This window comes from Podarcis melisellensis (assembly GCF_964234715.1).
Source record: "Podarcis melisellensis genome assembly, chromosome: 6".
In the NCBI taxonomy this organism is placed as follows: Eukaryota; Metazoa; Chordata; class Lepidosauria; order Squamata; family Lacertidae; genus Podarcis; species Podarcis melisellensis.
In genome coordinates, this window is record NC_138538.1 from 49,341,528 (window position 1) to 49,357,569 (window position 16,042).

At 43.4% G+C, this 16,042-nt stretch overlaps 1 protein-coding gene and 1 long non-coding RNA gene across 16 annotated transcripts in view; one reads left to right on the plus strand and one right to left on the minus strand.

Annotated features, from left to right (window-relative positions):
* The window catches only part of PTPRF (protein tyrosine phosphatase receptor type F), a 462,180-nt gene extending 460,462 nt beyond the window's left edge, over positions 1–1,718 (plus strand). For all 12 annotated transcript variants that reach the window (XM_081916183.1, XM_081916179.1, XM_081916185.1 and 9 more), the window contains one exon: positions 167–1,718. In XM_081916183.1, coding sequence (XP_081772309.1) covers positions 167–235 — 69 coding nt within the window. In that variant the 3' untranslated portion in view covers positions 236–1,718. The remainder of the gene's footprint in view (positions 1–166) is intronic.
* LOC309372551 overlaps positions 1–15,687 on the minus strand; it is a 32,327-nt gene extending 16,640 nt beyond the window's left edge. For 2 of the 4 annotated variants that reach the window (XR_014169549.1, XR_014169550.1), the window contains exons 1-3: positions 14,933–15,687; positions 12,260–12,392; positions 9,019–9,107 (exon numbers count right to left, since the gene is read on the minus strand). This is a non-coding gene — a long non-coding RNA (uncharacterized lncRNA). Of the gene's footprint in view, positions 1–9,018; positions 9,114–12,259; positions 12,393–14,932 lie in introns of all 4 variants that reach the window. The other 2 variants (XR_014169548.1, XR_014169551.1) reach the window with 2 other exon arrangements.
* Positions 15,688–16,042: the final 355 nt, after the last annotated feature.

A 16,042-nucleotide genomic window follows, 5' to 3' on the forward strand; every position in this document is an offset into this window, starting at 1 on the left:
ATGGCCCCTCTTTACATCAGATGCAGGGCTTGGTGCTAGCCAGTTGCCTCTTTTAGAGTGAGGTGGTGAAGGAGTCGGCTTGCAGGTATTTGCACCATGATGTGATAGAAGTGGTGGTCTCCTTTAGAGGCTTTTTGCTTATCCCATTCTCTTCCTTCTTCCCCAGGACCAGTATCAGCTGTGCTACAGGGCTGCACTGGAGTACCTTGGCAGCTTCGATCACTATGCAACGTAACTAGCGCTTTCAGCCAGTTGCAGCGGGAATGTCCAAGAGCAGAGACGGGTTCTTCCCAGCCAGCCGCCCATTTGTTAGTTCTTCTGTGCAGATGCTGCTGCTGTTGTTGCAGCATCAAGCCTCCCCATGACCAACCAGTTCTGACCACAGTATTTGGGTTCATTGCCACAGCGCCAAAGGTGGGACCAGCTTCTAGCGTTTCCAATTTCCAGATGAATTTCTGTTAATGCCCCCACTCCTCCACCTCCCCTTGACAGCATTTCATGGTGAGAGTCACTGGGTGGATGGAATGGGATCTTTTATATATGTAAAATAGTTAAACTTAGTCTTTTATATCTTTTCTTTTTTAAATTCTTTTGCAAGTCTTAATGTTTTGCTCAAGCAAAACAGAAGAATGGAGGTGGTGGGGTTTGAATTTCCTTTTGCTTCCCCCGCCCTTAACTCTTTTGTTGTCTCAATCAAGGTGGTGCTGCCCATTTTCGGGCAGCCCCAGGTTAATATTAGTGGCTGGCTCACAGCTCTGGGACCCTTCCACTCCCTCTTCAGTCCTTTGTAGAATATTCAATTTCATAGAGCTGGAGCCAACTTAATGCTTATTTCTAAAGCCTTTTATTCATAAGCCTGTCTGTCAGGTGGGACTCCAGCAGCTATTAGATGCTTGGTCCTATTGACATGTGTCCAGTGACCTCATATTTGTCAGCAGATCCCTTATGAACTTTCCATTTGAGGGAGAGACCCACTGCTTGGGATTCTCTTGTTAAGATGGGGGGGAAATGTGGCATCCTTGCCGCACAAAAACCAAGTTCCCAAAAGGGACCTGACCGACACATTTATTTAGTTCTTTCTGTGCCAGTAGCATCCTGAGGTGCTGTTGCCTAGGCAACTGTGGCCAACCAAGTGCATTGGAGCACCTTCCAAGGTGAAAGAGCACAACTCTGGGAAGTCAAGCCTTCCTGCACAAACAACCCCGGCATGGGGGTGCCTTGGCTATTAGGGAGGGAGGGGTGGGATTCTTCAGGTAAGGAATTCAGTTCTCAGAGGCTGAGTGTAACTATAATTTCTGCTATCCTGTACCACATTTAAAAGTCATTAGAATGCTGTATTTTTCACTATGACAGGATGGTCTAATTAACCAATGTGGCAAGGCTACTGGACTTAATTTAATGGTACTATATATTAATACTCCTTATTCTCTCTCACTTGCACTAAAGGCAGGGAGATTACAGCCTTCTCCCAGGTGCATAGTTCTATAAATAAAGGTGGTGGAAAGGTCTCTAACTATATTATCCAATGTATTCAAATTACATTGAAATCAACAATCCTGGGTTGGTGATGTTGGAGAGAACATTCATTTTTACCTTGTGAAAGCATAGTGCTGTAGGGGTCACTGTTGTATACAGTCTGTTTTCTATTTGTTAATAAAAATCTACAGCATCATTGCATAATTCTTGATGTTAATAAATTTGAATAATCGGGTTTCCTACATGTTCGTTTTGCTGTCTTGTTTTATTTGCCAGTTAGCGGATAAACCTGTAGTTACCCTGGCAGGAGCTCCAAAAGACCACAACTCTGTGGGAGTGAATCCTACCTGTCCATGTGTTAGAAAGCAGAACTCAAACAAAATTCTGTGAAAGCGAAATGCTCTTGCTTGGCCGCTCACACAGACAAGAAAAAGGAGGAACGGCTGGAACTGTTCGCCTTTCAGTAGAAGAAGGGTGTGCCATGAATCATTTCCACATGGACAATTTGGCTGCTGAAACAATAGCACTTACATGATGTATCAATAGAATACGGTGTTCTTGATAGGATACTATGGAAGTGCTGCTGTTTGTAATACACTACATGTGTCATATATGGGAATGTTGAGGGTGGCACTTGGGTTACAGACGCTTCAGGTTACAGACTCCGCTAACCCAGAAATATTACCTCAGGTTAAGAACTTTGCTTCAGGATGAGAACAGAAACTGTGCTCCAGCGGTGCGGCGGCTGCGGGAGGCCCCATTAGCTAAAGCAGTGCTTCAGGTTAAGAACAGTTTCAGGTTAAGAATGGACCTCCAGAACGAATTAAGTACTTAACCCGAGGTACCACTATATATTGATTCCTTCCTAACTGGCGCTAGCAAGTTTCTTCATTTAGTAGAGTACAGTCCCCCTTTATGCAGCAGAAAACTGGTTGCAGACTCGTGTGAGCCTCTTAAGACAATAAACAATTCAATCTGGCTTGCCCTGGTAAGGCCTCATTGATCCCTCCTAAAAGAATAAAGGCACCATAGTCTTATTCATAAGTAACAAAAAGTAGTTTTACTCACGATCAGGCAGAGCACAGTGTGATCCCTGAAGGCAGGCTTTAGGCTTAAAGTTACAAATATGTACAAACAGGTTTACCCCATATGAGAGATAATCTGGGGAGACTGCTGGCTGGCAGCCAGCTAGCAGTACTGTCCAGGTGAATCAGGAAGTTTGCAGGATGAAAAAGAAGAGAGAGGGGAGGTGGCTGCATGACTTGGCCTTTTACCAGGTCTGGAAGGTCACGCCCATCTACTAGTCACATGCAAGGAAGGATGCTCCAGGCCAAGAGGGAACAGGAAGTTCGACTGACTGGATCAACATCCCCTGCATGACCACTCTAGGCAAAACAGGCAATGTACTTGACTGCTCCCAGTGGATTACATCCCACATCATACCACCAGTAGCATGAGTTGTTGGCACCCGGGGCCAGCATGCCACCAACACTGCCAGTGCACCCCTCCACCAAAGCCAAGCAGGGCTGCGCCACCTGCCCACCCACATAGTCATCACCCAAGTGAGCCTCGCTCTTACCTCCCTGCTGCTACCACCATCTTCCCCCCCTGCCCCCAGCTAAATTTACAAACCCTTTATTCAAAAAAGAAAATAGGGATTTACTGTCCAAAACATCACTTAACAGCTTGAAAAATCTGCATTTTGGCCCCATGTTTACATGCTAAACTTTATCCTAATATTGTTCTAGACATGCACACAACCCTATGCACATACTACATTTATGCAAACAGGAGGTATTCTCAGAAAGTGTGGGGCAGTAGGAAAAGTTACTGCCGCTCCACACAGCAAGTTGTGTTTCTTTGTTGTAAGGCAGCTACACACAAAACTGCAGCTACAAAACCCGTGCAAAAGTTTTCAGGGCACAAAAGGGTTTGGATAGGGGAGGTCTTTTCTGCCTTCTCTCCCACAACACTAATACACTGCCTGCCTCTTGCTATCAGAGAGAAAGAGAATAGCATCCACGTTGAAAGAAAGGAAACAAACCTTACTTAAATGTTGTTGTTTTTTTGGAAACTATCCACCATGCTAAGTGCAAAATTATTCATGGGGTAATACAGGTGCCTGAGAAACAAACTTAACACTTCCTTTCCCTCCAGATTCCACTGCCAAAGATCTGGAAAGCTACATTATGGGCATGTACAGTGGTACCTCAGGTTAAAGACGCTTCAGGTTACAGACTCCGCTAACTCAGAAATAGTACCTCGGGTTAAGAACTTTGCTTCAGGATAAGAACAGAAATTGTGCAGCAGCAGAAGGCCCCATTAGCTAAAGTGGTGCTTCAGGTTAAGAACAGTTTCAGGTTAAGAACGGACCTCCAGAATGAATTAAGTTCTTAACCAGAGGTACCACTGTATGTAAATGCCATGGGTAGTGTTCAATGAAGTTTTACTCAGAGCAGACCTACTGAAATTAATGGACCTAACTTAAGTCATGTTCATAAATTTTCATGTGTCTTCTCCAAGTAAAACTTAGTTGAATTACTAAGTAAAGGCAGCTTAAGATGATCATCACCTCCCCTTAGTCAGGATCCTTCATACATGCATAAACCCACTTAAAAGATCTGGAAACAGCACAAGAGGCGGGGGCAACAACATGCTTTGCATAGTTTGGGAAGTTTCTAGTAAAACCATGCAAATCTCAAGAAAATTAGCCAAGCCACACATAGCTTGACTGATGCTCCCTATAAAGTGGATACATTTTCCTATATAAGCACTGTTTAGAATCAATTATTTTTTTTTGTATTTGCAAAAGTTGTAGGAAAGCTATGCTAGCATGTTGGAAGTTTTCTTGTTATGTATATTTACAGGCAAAATTCCTGTAGAGAGCAAGCATTTGCATTTTCTACTGTTGACCCCCCTCATGAAGGTCAACCACCTTCAATCTGGAATCCTCACTACCTGTTTTCAGCCCTGAAATAAGTCTAATAGTGTGTGTTTAAGAATCTACAGACTATAGTTTCCTGAATAACCACAGTTAGCCACAACATAGCTCTCCGGTCTTAGCTCCCAGGTCTGTTTCTGGAGCCAATTTATGGCGCTGCTTTTAACTTCCAAATGCCTAAATGGCTTACAGGGCCTAGGTATCTCAAGGACTACCTGCTGCCAAACAAGCCTGCTCACCCTAAGATCTTCATGATGTGCTTTTTTGCACGATTATAAGGTGATCAGGGATATGATTTTTGTTTTGTTTTGCAGCATCTTGCTTTTGGAATCTGCTTCCCGCTGCTATCTCTGTTATCTTTTCATTGCCAGGTAAAGGCTTTTTAAAAAAAATCTGTCTGGATTTGACTTAGGATATGGGTTTATCTGGCTTAAGTGCTCTTTTGTTTTGCAGTAATCATCTGTGTTGTGGTATTTTTATTGCTACTTACAACATTTCAAACTTTTGCAAACTGCTCTGGTAGGCTGTATATACATGGGGAGGGTCTGTGTCCCCAAAGACATTGTTGAACTTCAGTTCCTTCATCCCTGGCCACTGGCCATGCTGGCAGGAGCTAATGGGAACTAGAAGTTCAGCAACAGTTGGAGTATCACAAGGCTTCAGTCCTAGTATCGTTCATGTTAACTATTAATCAGTGCTTCTCAGACTCCTACTTCATCAGCTAAACAGGCCCAACATTTCCAGCTTCTCATGTAACACAGAATGCATGCAGTTGAGAACTGAGGCTGCATATTGTCTAAATTTTGTTCCAATTTAAAAACAGTCTTTCTTAAACAGAGTGACCCATACTGGACACACTATTTCAGGGAAGGTCTCACCCAAGTACCGTAATCTAAGAATTATAATTTTCCTTCTTTGCTGATGCATCAAATTGGAGACTGCAACTAACATTTTAGATGCAAAGGGGGCAGGCAGTTCTGCAAGTAAATCTACTTCCTCTTCTGAAACTAAAAGGGGTGGAGGAATGAGAATGGAAGGTCAGTTTCAAGCTCTTGTTCCACCCAGTTGCCCATAAAAGGTAAAGGTAAAGGTATCCCTGACCAACAGGTCCAGTCGTGACCGACTCTGGGGTTGCGCGCTCATCTCGCTCAAGAGGCCGGGAGCCGGCGCTTGTCCGAAGACAGCTTCCAGGTCACGTGGCCAGCGTGACTAAGCCGCGGCTGGCAAGCCAGCACCAGCGCAGCACACGGAAACGCTGTTTACCTTCCCGCTGGAGAGCGGTCCCTATTTATCTACTCACACTTTGAGGTGCTTTCGAACTGCTAGGTGGGCAGGAGCTGGGACTGAGCAACGGGAGCTCACCTCGTTGCAGGGATTCGAATCGCCGACCTTTCGATCAGCGAGTCCTGTTTGCTCTGATGTTTGAAAAACAAAATTCTCTAGCCTTCCTACACACGGCTTCATTTTCAGTAAAATGTAGCATAAGTCCCATAGCCACGATACAAGCAATGTGAACTAGCAAGAGCTATTTTATGGTGCATATTGTTTCTTATATAACTGGGTGGGGAATAAGGAATATCTTAATTAATATTTAATTTCTAAATAAAAGATATGGAGTCAATCTTCTGAAAATCATGTTTAGGCCTTCTTACATGAAAGCTCTTTCCTTGTCCATAGATGTGCAAAGAATACTTGACAGGGGGGTGGGGCTAGAGATTATGAGACCGTGACATTCTGCACATGTGTAATGGCACATGTTCCTAAATAACACCCTTCAACTGTCCTGATTTAAGTGAGACATTCCATTTTGGGGGGGCCGTGCTCTCATGAGAGTCACATGGCCCTAAAAAAACAACCACATTTTGGGGGTGGGGCGCTTTTACTCAAGTCACCTGGCTCTCACAAGATCGCGGCCCTGAAATATGTGTGTTCCAGTTTTCCTCTGGGGCATGTTGGAGGGTATGAAATAAGTGCTGTACAAGACCTATTGTGATGAAAACAGCAGGGTTAGGAATTGCAGCTCTACCAAGTCAAAATTTTACCTGTCATCACTGCTATTTGAACAGGTAGACACAAAAATGAAGTCTCAGTAGCCTGCTGCCAACACCTCTACCAGGCTTTAGTTCAAGATCACTTAGTGGCCACAGAACAAAGACATATTCAGCTTTCCTTTTTTGGGAGTGTCTCTTAACTTACTACTTCTAAACAATGCAAGAGGGAGGAGATGTCTTTAGACCAGCAGTGCTGTGTTGCCTTGGCCGTCAGCTATTCATAGGCCTGTACCTGATGGGAGCTTATACATATTATTTTAAAACAGGCATGGGGAACCTGTAGCCCTTCAAATATCCAACACCCATGAGCCCAAAAAGCAAGACCAGGGATGATGGGAACAGTAGTCCAGAACAGTGGAGGACTTTGAGCTTTAAAACTGTGACATCAAAATTTGGTGTCCCCTCCCACCTCTCGGCTTCTGTTATTTGTCAGTATTGAGGTGCCTTCTTGGCTAGACGCCCAATGCAGCCAAACCAGTTGGACTCCTCTAAATCTGCCTCTGTCCAAAAACACCTGGAGGATGACAAGTCCCCCATCCCTGAATTAAAATTAAAAAGTAAAGGGGAAACAACAATGTTACTTGAAGGGAGAAATACATGAAGACATCAGCCAGCAGGAGCAGTATCTTCTAGTGGCTTTGGGTAATTAACCAGTCTTTAGCCTGCTCAAGAAAGGCAGGTCTTTCCTTCCACTATAATCTTTTCTGGCATTCAAACTCAGTTTAGCCCACATGTAAACTGATTTGCTGGATGGATTTGAGTTCTGAATGCGTTAGCTTTTCAGTTTGCAAACTGAAAACACACAACCTTTCCTCTGTAGGACTATTCACCCACCTCTACCTATGCACCCTATGCACCAGTGATGTTGGAGGACATTTTGAGGAAATCAAAATTTAAAAAGGCTTGACAGAGCCAGCAAGTGAAGATCAGTGAGAAGGCTGCAGAATAAGGGGACAGTTTTAAATAAAAGCTCAGGTGGCCTTTATGTGAAATTCAGATCCATAACCCCAAGAAAATATGGAGGAAAGGGTGGGAACATTCTGATACTGTAGATCATAATCAAGAATGGCTTTTAGATGATACATGCTAAAGTTTGTGGCACATGGGGAAGTGCTATAATGATTCATCAGGAATTGAGAATAGCAGTGTCCCCTCATTAACTATCAGGCATGGACTCAATTGCCTTTAGTTGCCAGAGCAACCAAAAGGAACAGAAGAAGTCAAGCTGCTCCAATTAAAGGCAATTTAATGTCCCTACTCAGTACACTCATTGTGTAATAATATGTGCAGTCAAGGCATCTCATCAACAAAACTTAGCAAATAGCTGCTTAGGGCAACATCATCCACTCAAGCAAGGGACAAAGCTCCACTAAGACTGGAGAGAAACAGCATCTGGCTCAGGTTGTCAGTATCCAATTTCCAGCCAAAAATGCAAAATGAGCTGCATTTGTGCATTTTAGCTGTTATTTATGTCACCTTAGTTTGCATTGCAGAAAGAGTAGGAAGGAAAAGAGACAGTAGTGAGGAACACTGCTCACTGTTTCATAAGAACCTAAGATCTCTGCAAGATTAGACCAAAAGTCTATCCAGTCCAGCACCCTGTTTCTTCCAACAGATGCCAGCCAAGAGTCTCCAGAAAGCCCACAAGCAAAGCACAAAGATTTAACCTGCTGTATGCTTCCAGCAACTTATACAAAGGGCTGGCACGCTTCCAAAAATGGATTAACATTTTGTTGTTCTAACTATTCATAGAGCTTTTAAACTAGGACTATCTAATATCCATCCAAAATCATCTTAAGGGCCAGACTAAATGCAGTACCATTTACAATATTAGCAGATGTGTTTATACAGTATTTTTAAAGAATAAATAACAGGCCGCCTGCCAGGACGGTTCCAATCCAGATCATGGTCTTGATCTGCTATTTGTATTGGAATAAAGCCCCCATTCACACGTATCATTTCAGAAACCTGGCTCAATAAATCACGGGTGACAATAGTACAATTCCTTCTCCCTCTTCAGCACCAGTCTCTTAAATTTGAATCAGTACAGCCTCATGCTATCTCCTCCTCCACTGCCATCACTAACCTCTGACCTTTTTCCTTCCCTCTGTGCAACTTAAATGTTCAGTATAGCATTTAAAAAACATGCCTCTTGTGCTGTACATCTGTTGTAGTAATAATTGTGTGGCAATTCAGAAGCTGAGAGTCTGCATCCGCCCACTCTCCATCTCATTAAGTATGGGGGGGGGTTTTACGCTTTCTCTAACCCAGGACCAGGATGGGGGACCATTGTCGATTGTCCTTCAGGTGTAGATATGCTGCAGTCAAGTAGACTATTAAGACTGCACAGCCTGACCCATGATATTTGCCCATGAAATACAAGGAGTCTTGCATGACTTGAGCTGTATGCCCTAGCTCATCCCTCTCTGCAGCGTGCTCACTACTGACTATTATGAGAACCCACACGGTATGCATTGCTTCAGATGGTTCCCTATAGGTGACTAAATTCAAAAGCCACAGGGAGCAGAACAAGGAAAAAGCAGCACTTACCTTGCAAACCTCAGCTTCAGAACTCCTGCTGTATCAAGCAAAGGTCTACTGTTGTGCCTTAGCTAATTTATACCAATTGGATACACCTGCTGGGGCTGCAGTGAAACAAGAAGCAATGTTATTGCAGGTGGAAAAGCAGCTGCCTTAGTCTCAGCAGGATTCTAGAAGACAGTGCTTTAGCTACTGCTTGTGTTATCAAAAGTCACCACCCAATATTCAATAGGTTTCTCTCTATTTAGCAACCTTATTTTTATGACCACCCATCAACATACATTCACTGTACAGCTTACAGAATGAAGAATACAATATTAATATGTAATGTGATTAAAGTGAAACAATTAAAACAGTTAAATGCAGCCTTTGAAAAACCTATTAGCAGCCTTAAAAAAAACCTATCGTTTGCAGCTGCAGCAAAGCCAGCAAGTGGAAGTGTGAGCAGGTTCAAACCCCTAGCTAAGCATTATCAGTTCTCTCTTCCAGTTTAGCTCATGCACTGAGAGACTAGTTATTAGTGAGCATGATTTGTATATGCAAAGTGGCACTGTTCTGAAATTATTCCAAACCACCTCACTGAAAAGCCACCTCCTGGTATGGAAAATTGGATGTGGTGCCTTTCTGTTTAGCTGTTCTACTGTTACATTTACACATAGATGTACTATTAGTTCCAAAAGCAAAACCTAATAACTGACAGTGCAATCATATGTTTATTCAATAGAGCTGATTCCTTGGTAAATGTGCAGAAGACTGCAGCTTGGATGATTTTGTTAAGAGAGCAAGCATCTGAAAATTGTGAGTTTATTGGTACAGCTCACTCAGTTAAATAATTAATCATATGTTTTGTCAGCTCATCTATTATATTTGTATATGAGTAAAAACAATAGTTCTGAAGCAAACCCACCTACTTTTTTAGATGTATTACATCATTTTAAAAGAGACATTCTCTCCCTTCAGACTGAAAGCAGAAAATGTGCCCTAAGATTATGCTTGCCATCTACTGTTTTCAATAACTACACGTATGTGTGTTTGTGTGTTTGTGTATTAATTTAATTCTGTTTAATTAATCACCCATTTCACCTAACTATTCCTTTGTCCTTTTCAAACTCTCCCTTGCACACAGACCACCTCACACTGCATCCTCCTCTCTCCTATTCCACAGCTTCCCTTGCACACACACCCAGTGATGATGTCTGTTACTGTATCTTTAATATTTATAGAATCTTAAGAGCAAGCCTGTCCATTAGCTTGTTCTGAGCTCATACAAGCATCCCAGAGCTGGTGTACTGAGCAGGCCTTGCCCCGCAAGAAAGTCAGAGAGCTTAAGAGCTCGTTATACACAGGTTCCACTTGGGTTACCTGGCGCATAAAGAGCTTTTGAGCTCTCTGCCTTGCTTGTGAGGAAAGGACATCTGTGCAATGCTTGTGTGAGTTCGCACGCGAACTCAGATGGCTCTAGGATACTCATGCAAGATCTCACAGGTCCATCTGAATTCCTATGAGCTCTTGTAAGCACATCCCAAAGCAGGCACGCTGAAAAGGCCTTGCCACCCAAGCAAGGCAGAGAGTTTAAAAACTCTTTATCCACCAAGTAACCTTAAGTGGACCTGGTGCAAAGAGAGCTTTTGAGGTCTCTAGCTTGCTTGAATTTAACTTGTGCAATTTCAACCAGCCTGCCTTCAACTGCATATAGCTGAAATTGCACAAAGTAAATGTGCCTAAGATGCAATTTTACTGTATTTGCAGATTGAGATCAGACAACCCTATTGAACAGAGTTGACCATTTATTAGCTGCAGGCTGTCCAATGTGCAGGGACAGACAAGGTTTTCCTATCAACTATGCACACTAGGTATCCTCCAACACTACATTTCTACCCATCTGTAAAGCTAAGTTAACCATGACCTACTTCAAAGAACTGCTGTGAAGATATATGGGATAACTATTATAAATTATTTGCCATACTAGACATATGATAATGTTTATCTACAGTTGGGACCTGCAACAAAACTGTAGTGTGGAGTGCATCTGTCTGGATTCTAGTCAACCCCTCTCCAGTTTTCCATTTATTAAAAAATCTCAGGAAATTATACTTCTGTGGCCCCTGAGCTCTCCCCCCTTCTTACAGGGGGATTTACTCATTTAAAAAAAATATCTCTGAAAACCTTGTGTTTTCTCTGAGCCTGCTGATACTTCCCTCCTGTGTGTGGATGGTGCTGTTCTGGCTACATAAGAGTCTATACTGAGTTTGACATTAGAATATACTAGGATACCAGACAGAAAGTGAGGAGGAATTAAAGAACCTTTTAATGAGGGTGAAAGAGGAGAGCACAAAATATGGTCTGAAGCTCAACATCAAAAAAACGAAGATCATGGCCACTGGGCCCATCACCTCCTGGCAAATAGAAGGGGAAGAAATGAAGACAGTAAGAGCCCTGATATTGGGCTCCATGATCACTGCAGATGGTGACAGCAGTCACGAAATTAAAAGACGCCTGCTCCTTGGGAGAAAGGTGATGGCAAACCTAGACAACATCTTAAAAAGCAGAGACATCACCTTGCCAACAAAGGTCCGTATAGTAAAAGCCATGGTTTTCCCAGTAGTGATGTATGGAAGTGAGAGCTGGACCATAAAGAAGGCTGATCGCCGAAGAATTGATGCTTTTGAATTATGGTGCTGGAGGAGACTCTTGAGAGTCCCATGGATTGCAAGAAGATCAAACCTATCCATTCTTAAGGAAATCAGCCCTGAGTGCTCACTGGAAGGACAGATCCTGAAGCTGAGGCTCCAATACTTTGGCCACCTCATGAGAAGAGAAGACTCCCTGGAAAAGACCCTGATGTTGGGAAAGATTGAGGGCACAAGAAGAAGGGGATGACAGAGAATGAGATGGTTAGACAGTGTTCTCGAAGCTACAAACATGAGTCTGACCAAACTGCGAGAGGCAGTGGAAGACAGGAGTGCCTGACGTGCTCTGGTCCATGGGGTCACGAAGAGTTGGACACGACTAAACGACTAAACAACAACAGGATACCAGACTGCCTGTCTGGTAGAATTAAACTGAGGAAGATGAGATTTGGTGACAAAATAAGTAACTCTGAGCTCTTGATAACCAAGTTTAGTTTCCATATTCCATATGTCCACTTCTTATTTCTCAGGAGTTTAGATGTTCTCCAATTTTTGCTAATTCCCACTTTATGTCTGCTCAGGTAAGGCAAGCAGCTGTGAGAGGAGGCATTTTACCTCACCTGCAAATTGGTCCCAGTGGGGCTCAGTGGATGCTAGATTTTGTTCTGCCCAGATGCAGGGAGAATAATTAGAATTAGCTTATTACTCCCCAGGTCTGAACAATTTCCTTTCATTTTCATATTTTGCATACACCTGAAAGGAATACAGATAAATAAGTAAGTAAATAAATTGAAATGTGTAGAGGAAATAATGGACCCAGTCTTGGGGCCTATTTTCAAAATGTTTGTTTTTAGTCCTGAATTGTACTATGGTTCTCTAGATTCTTTATGCAGGGCAAGCCATCAATGCTTCCAGAAAAGCTATACATACATCCTTCTTCTGTTGCTTTAATGACTGGCTTAGTACAGCATCAGAGTACTAACATGCTAATTATTTTTGGCAAGTAGAAAATTGCTTCGGGGTGGTGAAAATCCACTATCCAGCCATGAAACTGAAACTCTTCTATCTACCACTAGTCTTATCTATAAATGACTGTTCTTCAATCAGATAGCAATTCCAAACGAGATAGCAAAATGGTAAGAGAATAGCCCATCCTGGAGAGATCAGGTCAGAATGAGAAGATCCACTGCTGGTTAGCTGAATCCATTTCAAGCCTTCTCCTCTATTTACTCAGTGCACAGTGACAGCCTGTCTAAAAAAACTATTGATGAGAGGAAGAGTGGGGCATACATTAATGTAATGAACAATAAATGGTGTGAACTACAAGAAAGTCTAATGAACATGCAGATTTCAAGCTCACGACCACCATTTTGGATGCAGTGACCTAAAAGTGTTAGGAATATATTTTCTGAATTCAACACAGATGTTCTACTTGATCTGAAGTATTTAGCAGCTACCACCCCTGAATACCATTTCTGTGATGAATTCACTTGCCACCGGTCTGCAGTTCTGCTCTGACAGCAGCAATAAATGAACCTCACAACACTAAATAATAAAGTACTATCCTATCCCATCCTTTCTTCAAAGATTGCCTTCACTTTATTCACTGGGGTCATGGCTAGAGCAAAGGCTCCATGAGCTAAGGCTTTTATATATATATAAAAAGTGAGGACAAATGTGTGGAATTTCAAGAGAAAGATGGGAGGGTAAAGTACTCCTTGGATTACCGAGCCTGGGGAGGCTCATGTCTCTAAAAAGCAAGTCAGCAAATTGAAGCAAGTTCAAAGATGTTATCAGAAGTTCAGTTCAACTGGAGTTTTGCTCATGCCCCACAAATATGTGCTTATATCAACTTCACTCTGAGCGCACAGCACTAGGGCAGGTAATCAGAAACAAATCAAGCTAAATATACTCCCATCAGGGGAAGTTATGGTACTCCCACCCAGTATCCAAAGTTACTGCAGTATATGGGAATAATCCCACAATAATCAGTATGTGTAATGGATCACTTAAGTGAGGAAGATTAAAGTGCTCAGAATGAAAGTGCTCCCCCATTTTATGTATGTCTTGAGAGGAATTTCTCAGTACTTTTCACAACAATATTCTAAATGAATCAATATTTTGTAAGGTTCTCAATGGCTTCTTCCCCTCAGCTATCCCTCCAAATAATGCAGTTACCAACAGATGAAGCGGGGGTATTGGTGTTGTATTTCCTTATCTGGAACTGCACCATACTGTTGGTGGGCACTCAATTGCTACAGGGATCTGCCATTTTTAATCCTTTTATGTGCTCTCTTACTGAGGTGTCCTCAGATCTAAGCATAGCCAGGGAGGGCTGACACCCTACTGTTCATCTTAGCTGCAATAAAAGTATTGGGACAGATTAACAATGACATTTTATGCATGCCCTGGGGCAACCCTTGTTTAAAAATTGGAAGTTCTACATTTATCTGGGCAGGGGGTAGAGCGCTGGTCAAGTTAAACCAGTTAATTGCGATTTTGTCCTCTTTTCAGATCTGAGGAAAAACTGTAGCTTACTGATAACCACAAATTGGCAAAGCATTCAATTGCACACCCTCCTGATTTTTGTATTTGGCCCTGCGGTCCTTAAAACACCTGAATCTTCTACTGTGTTGGGAACCGAAGTCCACCATTCTGCATCTGTAAAGTGGTCTCCAACAGAAATAGGAGTAGGAGGCTTCTCTTCTGTCTGCCAGAATACCTGATAAAGTTTTACTGATTGTATTACCTGGGCAGTCTGACCATTCTTTTGAGATGGTAAATACTTTAGTTCTTGCATCTAGGTCACTGACCCACCCTATTCATACATAAATATGCCCTTAAGTCAAGATTTGAAAGCAAAAGAACTATTGGGGAAGGGTTCTCCAAGATGTCTCCTTTTGTAGAGGAAATATTTGGAGTAATGAGGAGAGCCAGAGATGGCTTTTTGTGATTGTTCTGTGTGCTAAAATAATGTGTAATTTTCTCAGGGAATATTTCCGAAGTTTTGATGGATGAAGCATGGGCATAGTCAAGGGGGTGGGGGTGGGGGTGGGGCAGGGAGGGGCAGCTGCCCCCTTAAATCAATAAAAACCGAGGTTCTGCCCCCCCCCCAACAAAAGGCATGTTCCCCCTAACAAAAATCCTAGTTACGCCCGTGAGGTCAAGCTTCTGATTTGAAATTGGGGTGTCCCAATTTCAAGGCTTTGTTTCCCTCTCACAGTGCTGCCCTGGCAGTGAGTGAGAGAGTGGCAACAGCAGATCGCAGAGGCCACGCAGGGTCTGAGACTCACCTGCCATCCGCACAGTGGATTGGACTCTCCAAGGTTGGTTCTTTGGATCAGATCTGCATGGATCTTGCCTCTCTTCCCCTCGCAATTTGGTGATCTGCAAGCTTGATGGTCCGGCGTGATTACGTATGTCACTCGCCAGGGCACCTTTCAGAGAGACGGGGGGGCAGGGATTAAAAGGGCTGCAGTGCAGATTGGAGCTGGCAACAGCAATGGTTGAGTCCTGAGCAACTAGCAAGATGGACGAGAGGGCAGGAGGAAAGGGAACGAGGGCTGATGCCCAGTGCTAGGGTCTCATCCGGTTATGTGTGAGTTAATGAAGAGCTGTCAGTAGTGCCTCTGAGCATGTACTGAGTAAGTGTGCACCTATTTCCTCCACCACCCTTCCCCCCCAGACAGAAACACCTTGCATTCCTCAGATAAAAATGTCCTGATTTTCATCTGAGTGATGTTGGAAGGTATGAATTAGTGTTTTGTTACTTCCTTTTCTCTCCATATCTTAGCTATCACTCTGCCCAAACCTTTTGTATTCAAACATTTCCCTGATGCATCTGGGCCTCCATTTCACCCTGCCATATCCCTAAAAACACCCTTATACAGCAACAGTAGTTCTCACCTCCTCCATCTAGCCCTGCCACTATAATGAAGTGTAAGCTACTGACCCAGGCCTCAGGCATTGGTTGCCATAGGGAGCATGTGTTTGTGAAACATGTGAATGGAGACATGTGCACTAGGACATGTCAACATGTGCAGGCTTGGTAACACACAAGTGAGAGCCCAGGGGTCTGAACACTCATCCCCCACCACCACTTTCTGAACACGGCCCTGAAGGACCAGGTGCGCAGCCTGGGAGTCATTTTGGACTCACAGCTGTCCATGGAGGCACAGGTCAAATCTGTATCCAGGGCAGCTGTTTACCAGCTCCACCTGGTACGTAGGCTGAGACCCTATCTGCCTGCAGACTGTCTCGCCAGAGTGGTACATGCTCTGGTTATCTCCCGCTTGGACTACTGCAATGCGCTCTACGTGGGGCTACCTTTGAAGGTGACCCAGAAACTACAACTAATCCAGAATGTGGCAGCTAGACTGGTGACTGGGAGCGGCTGCCGAGAC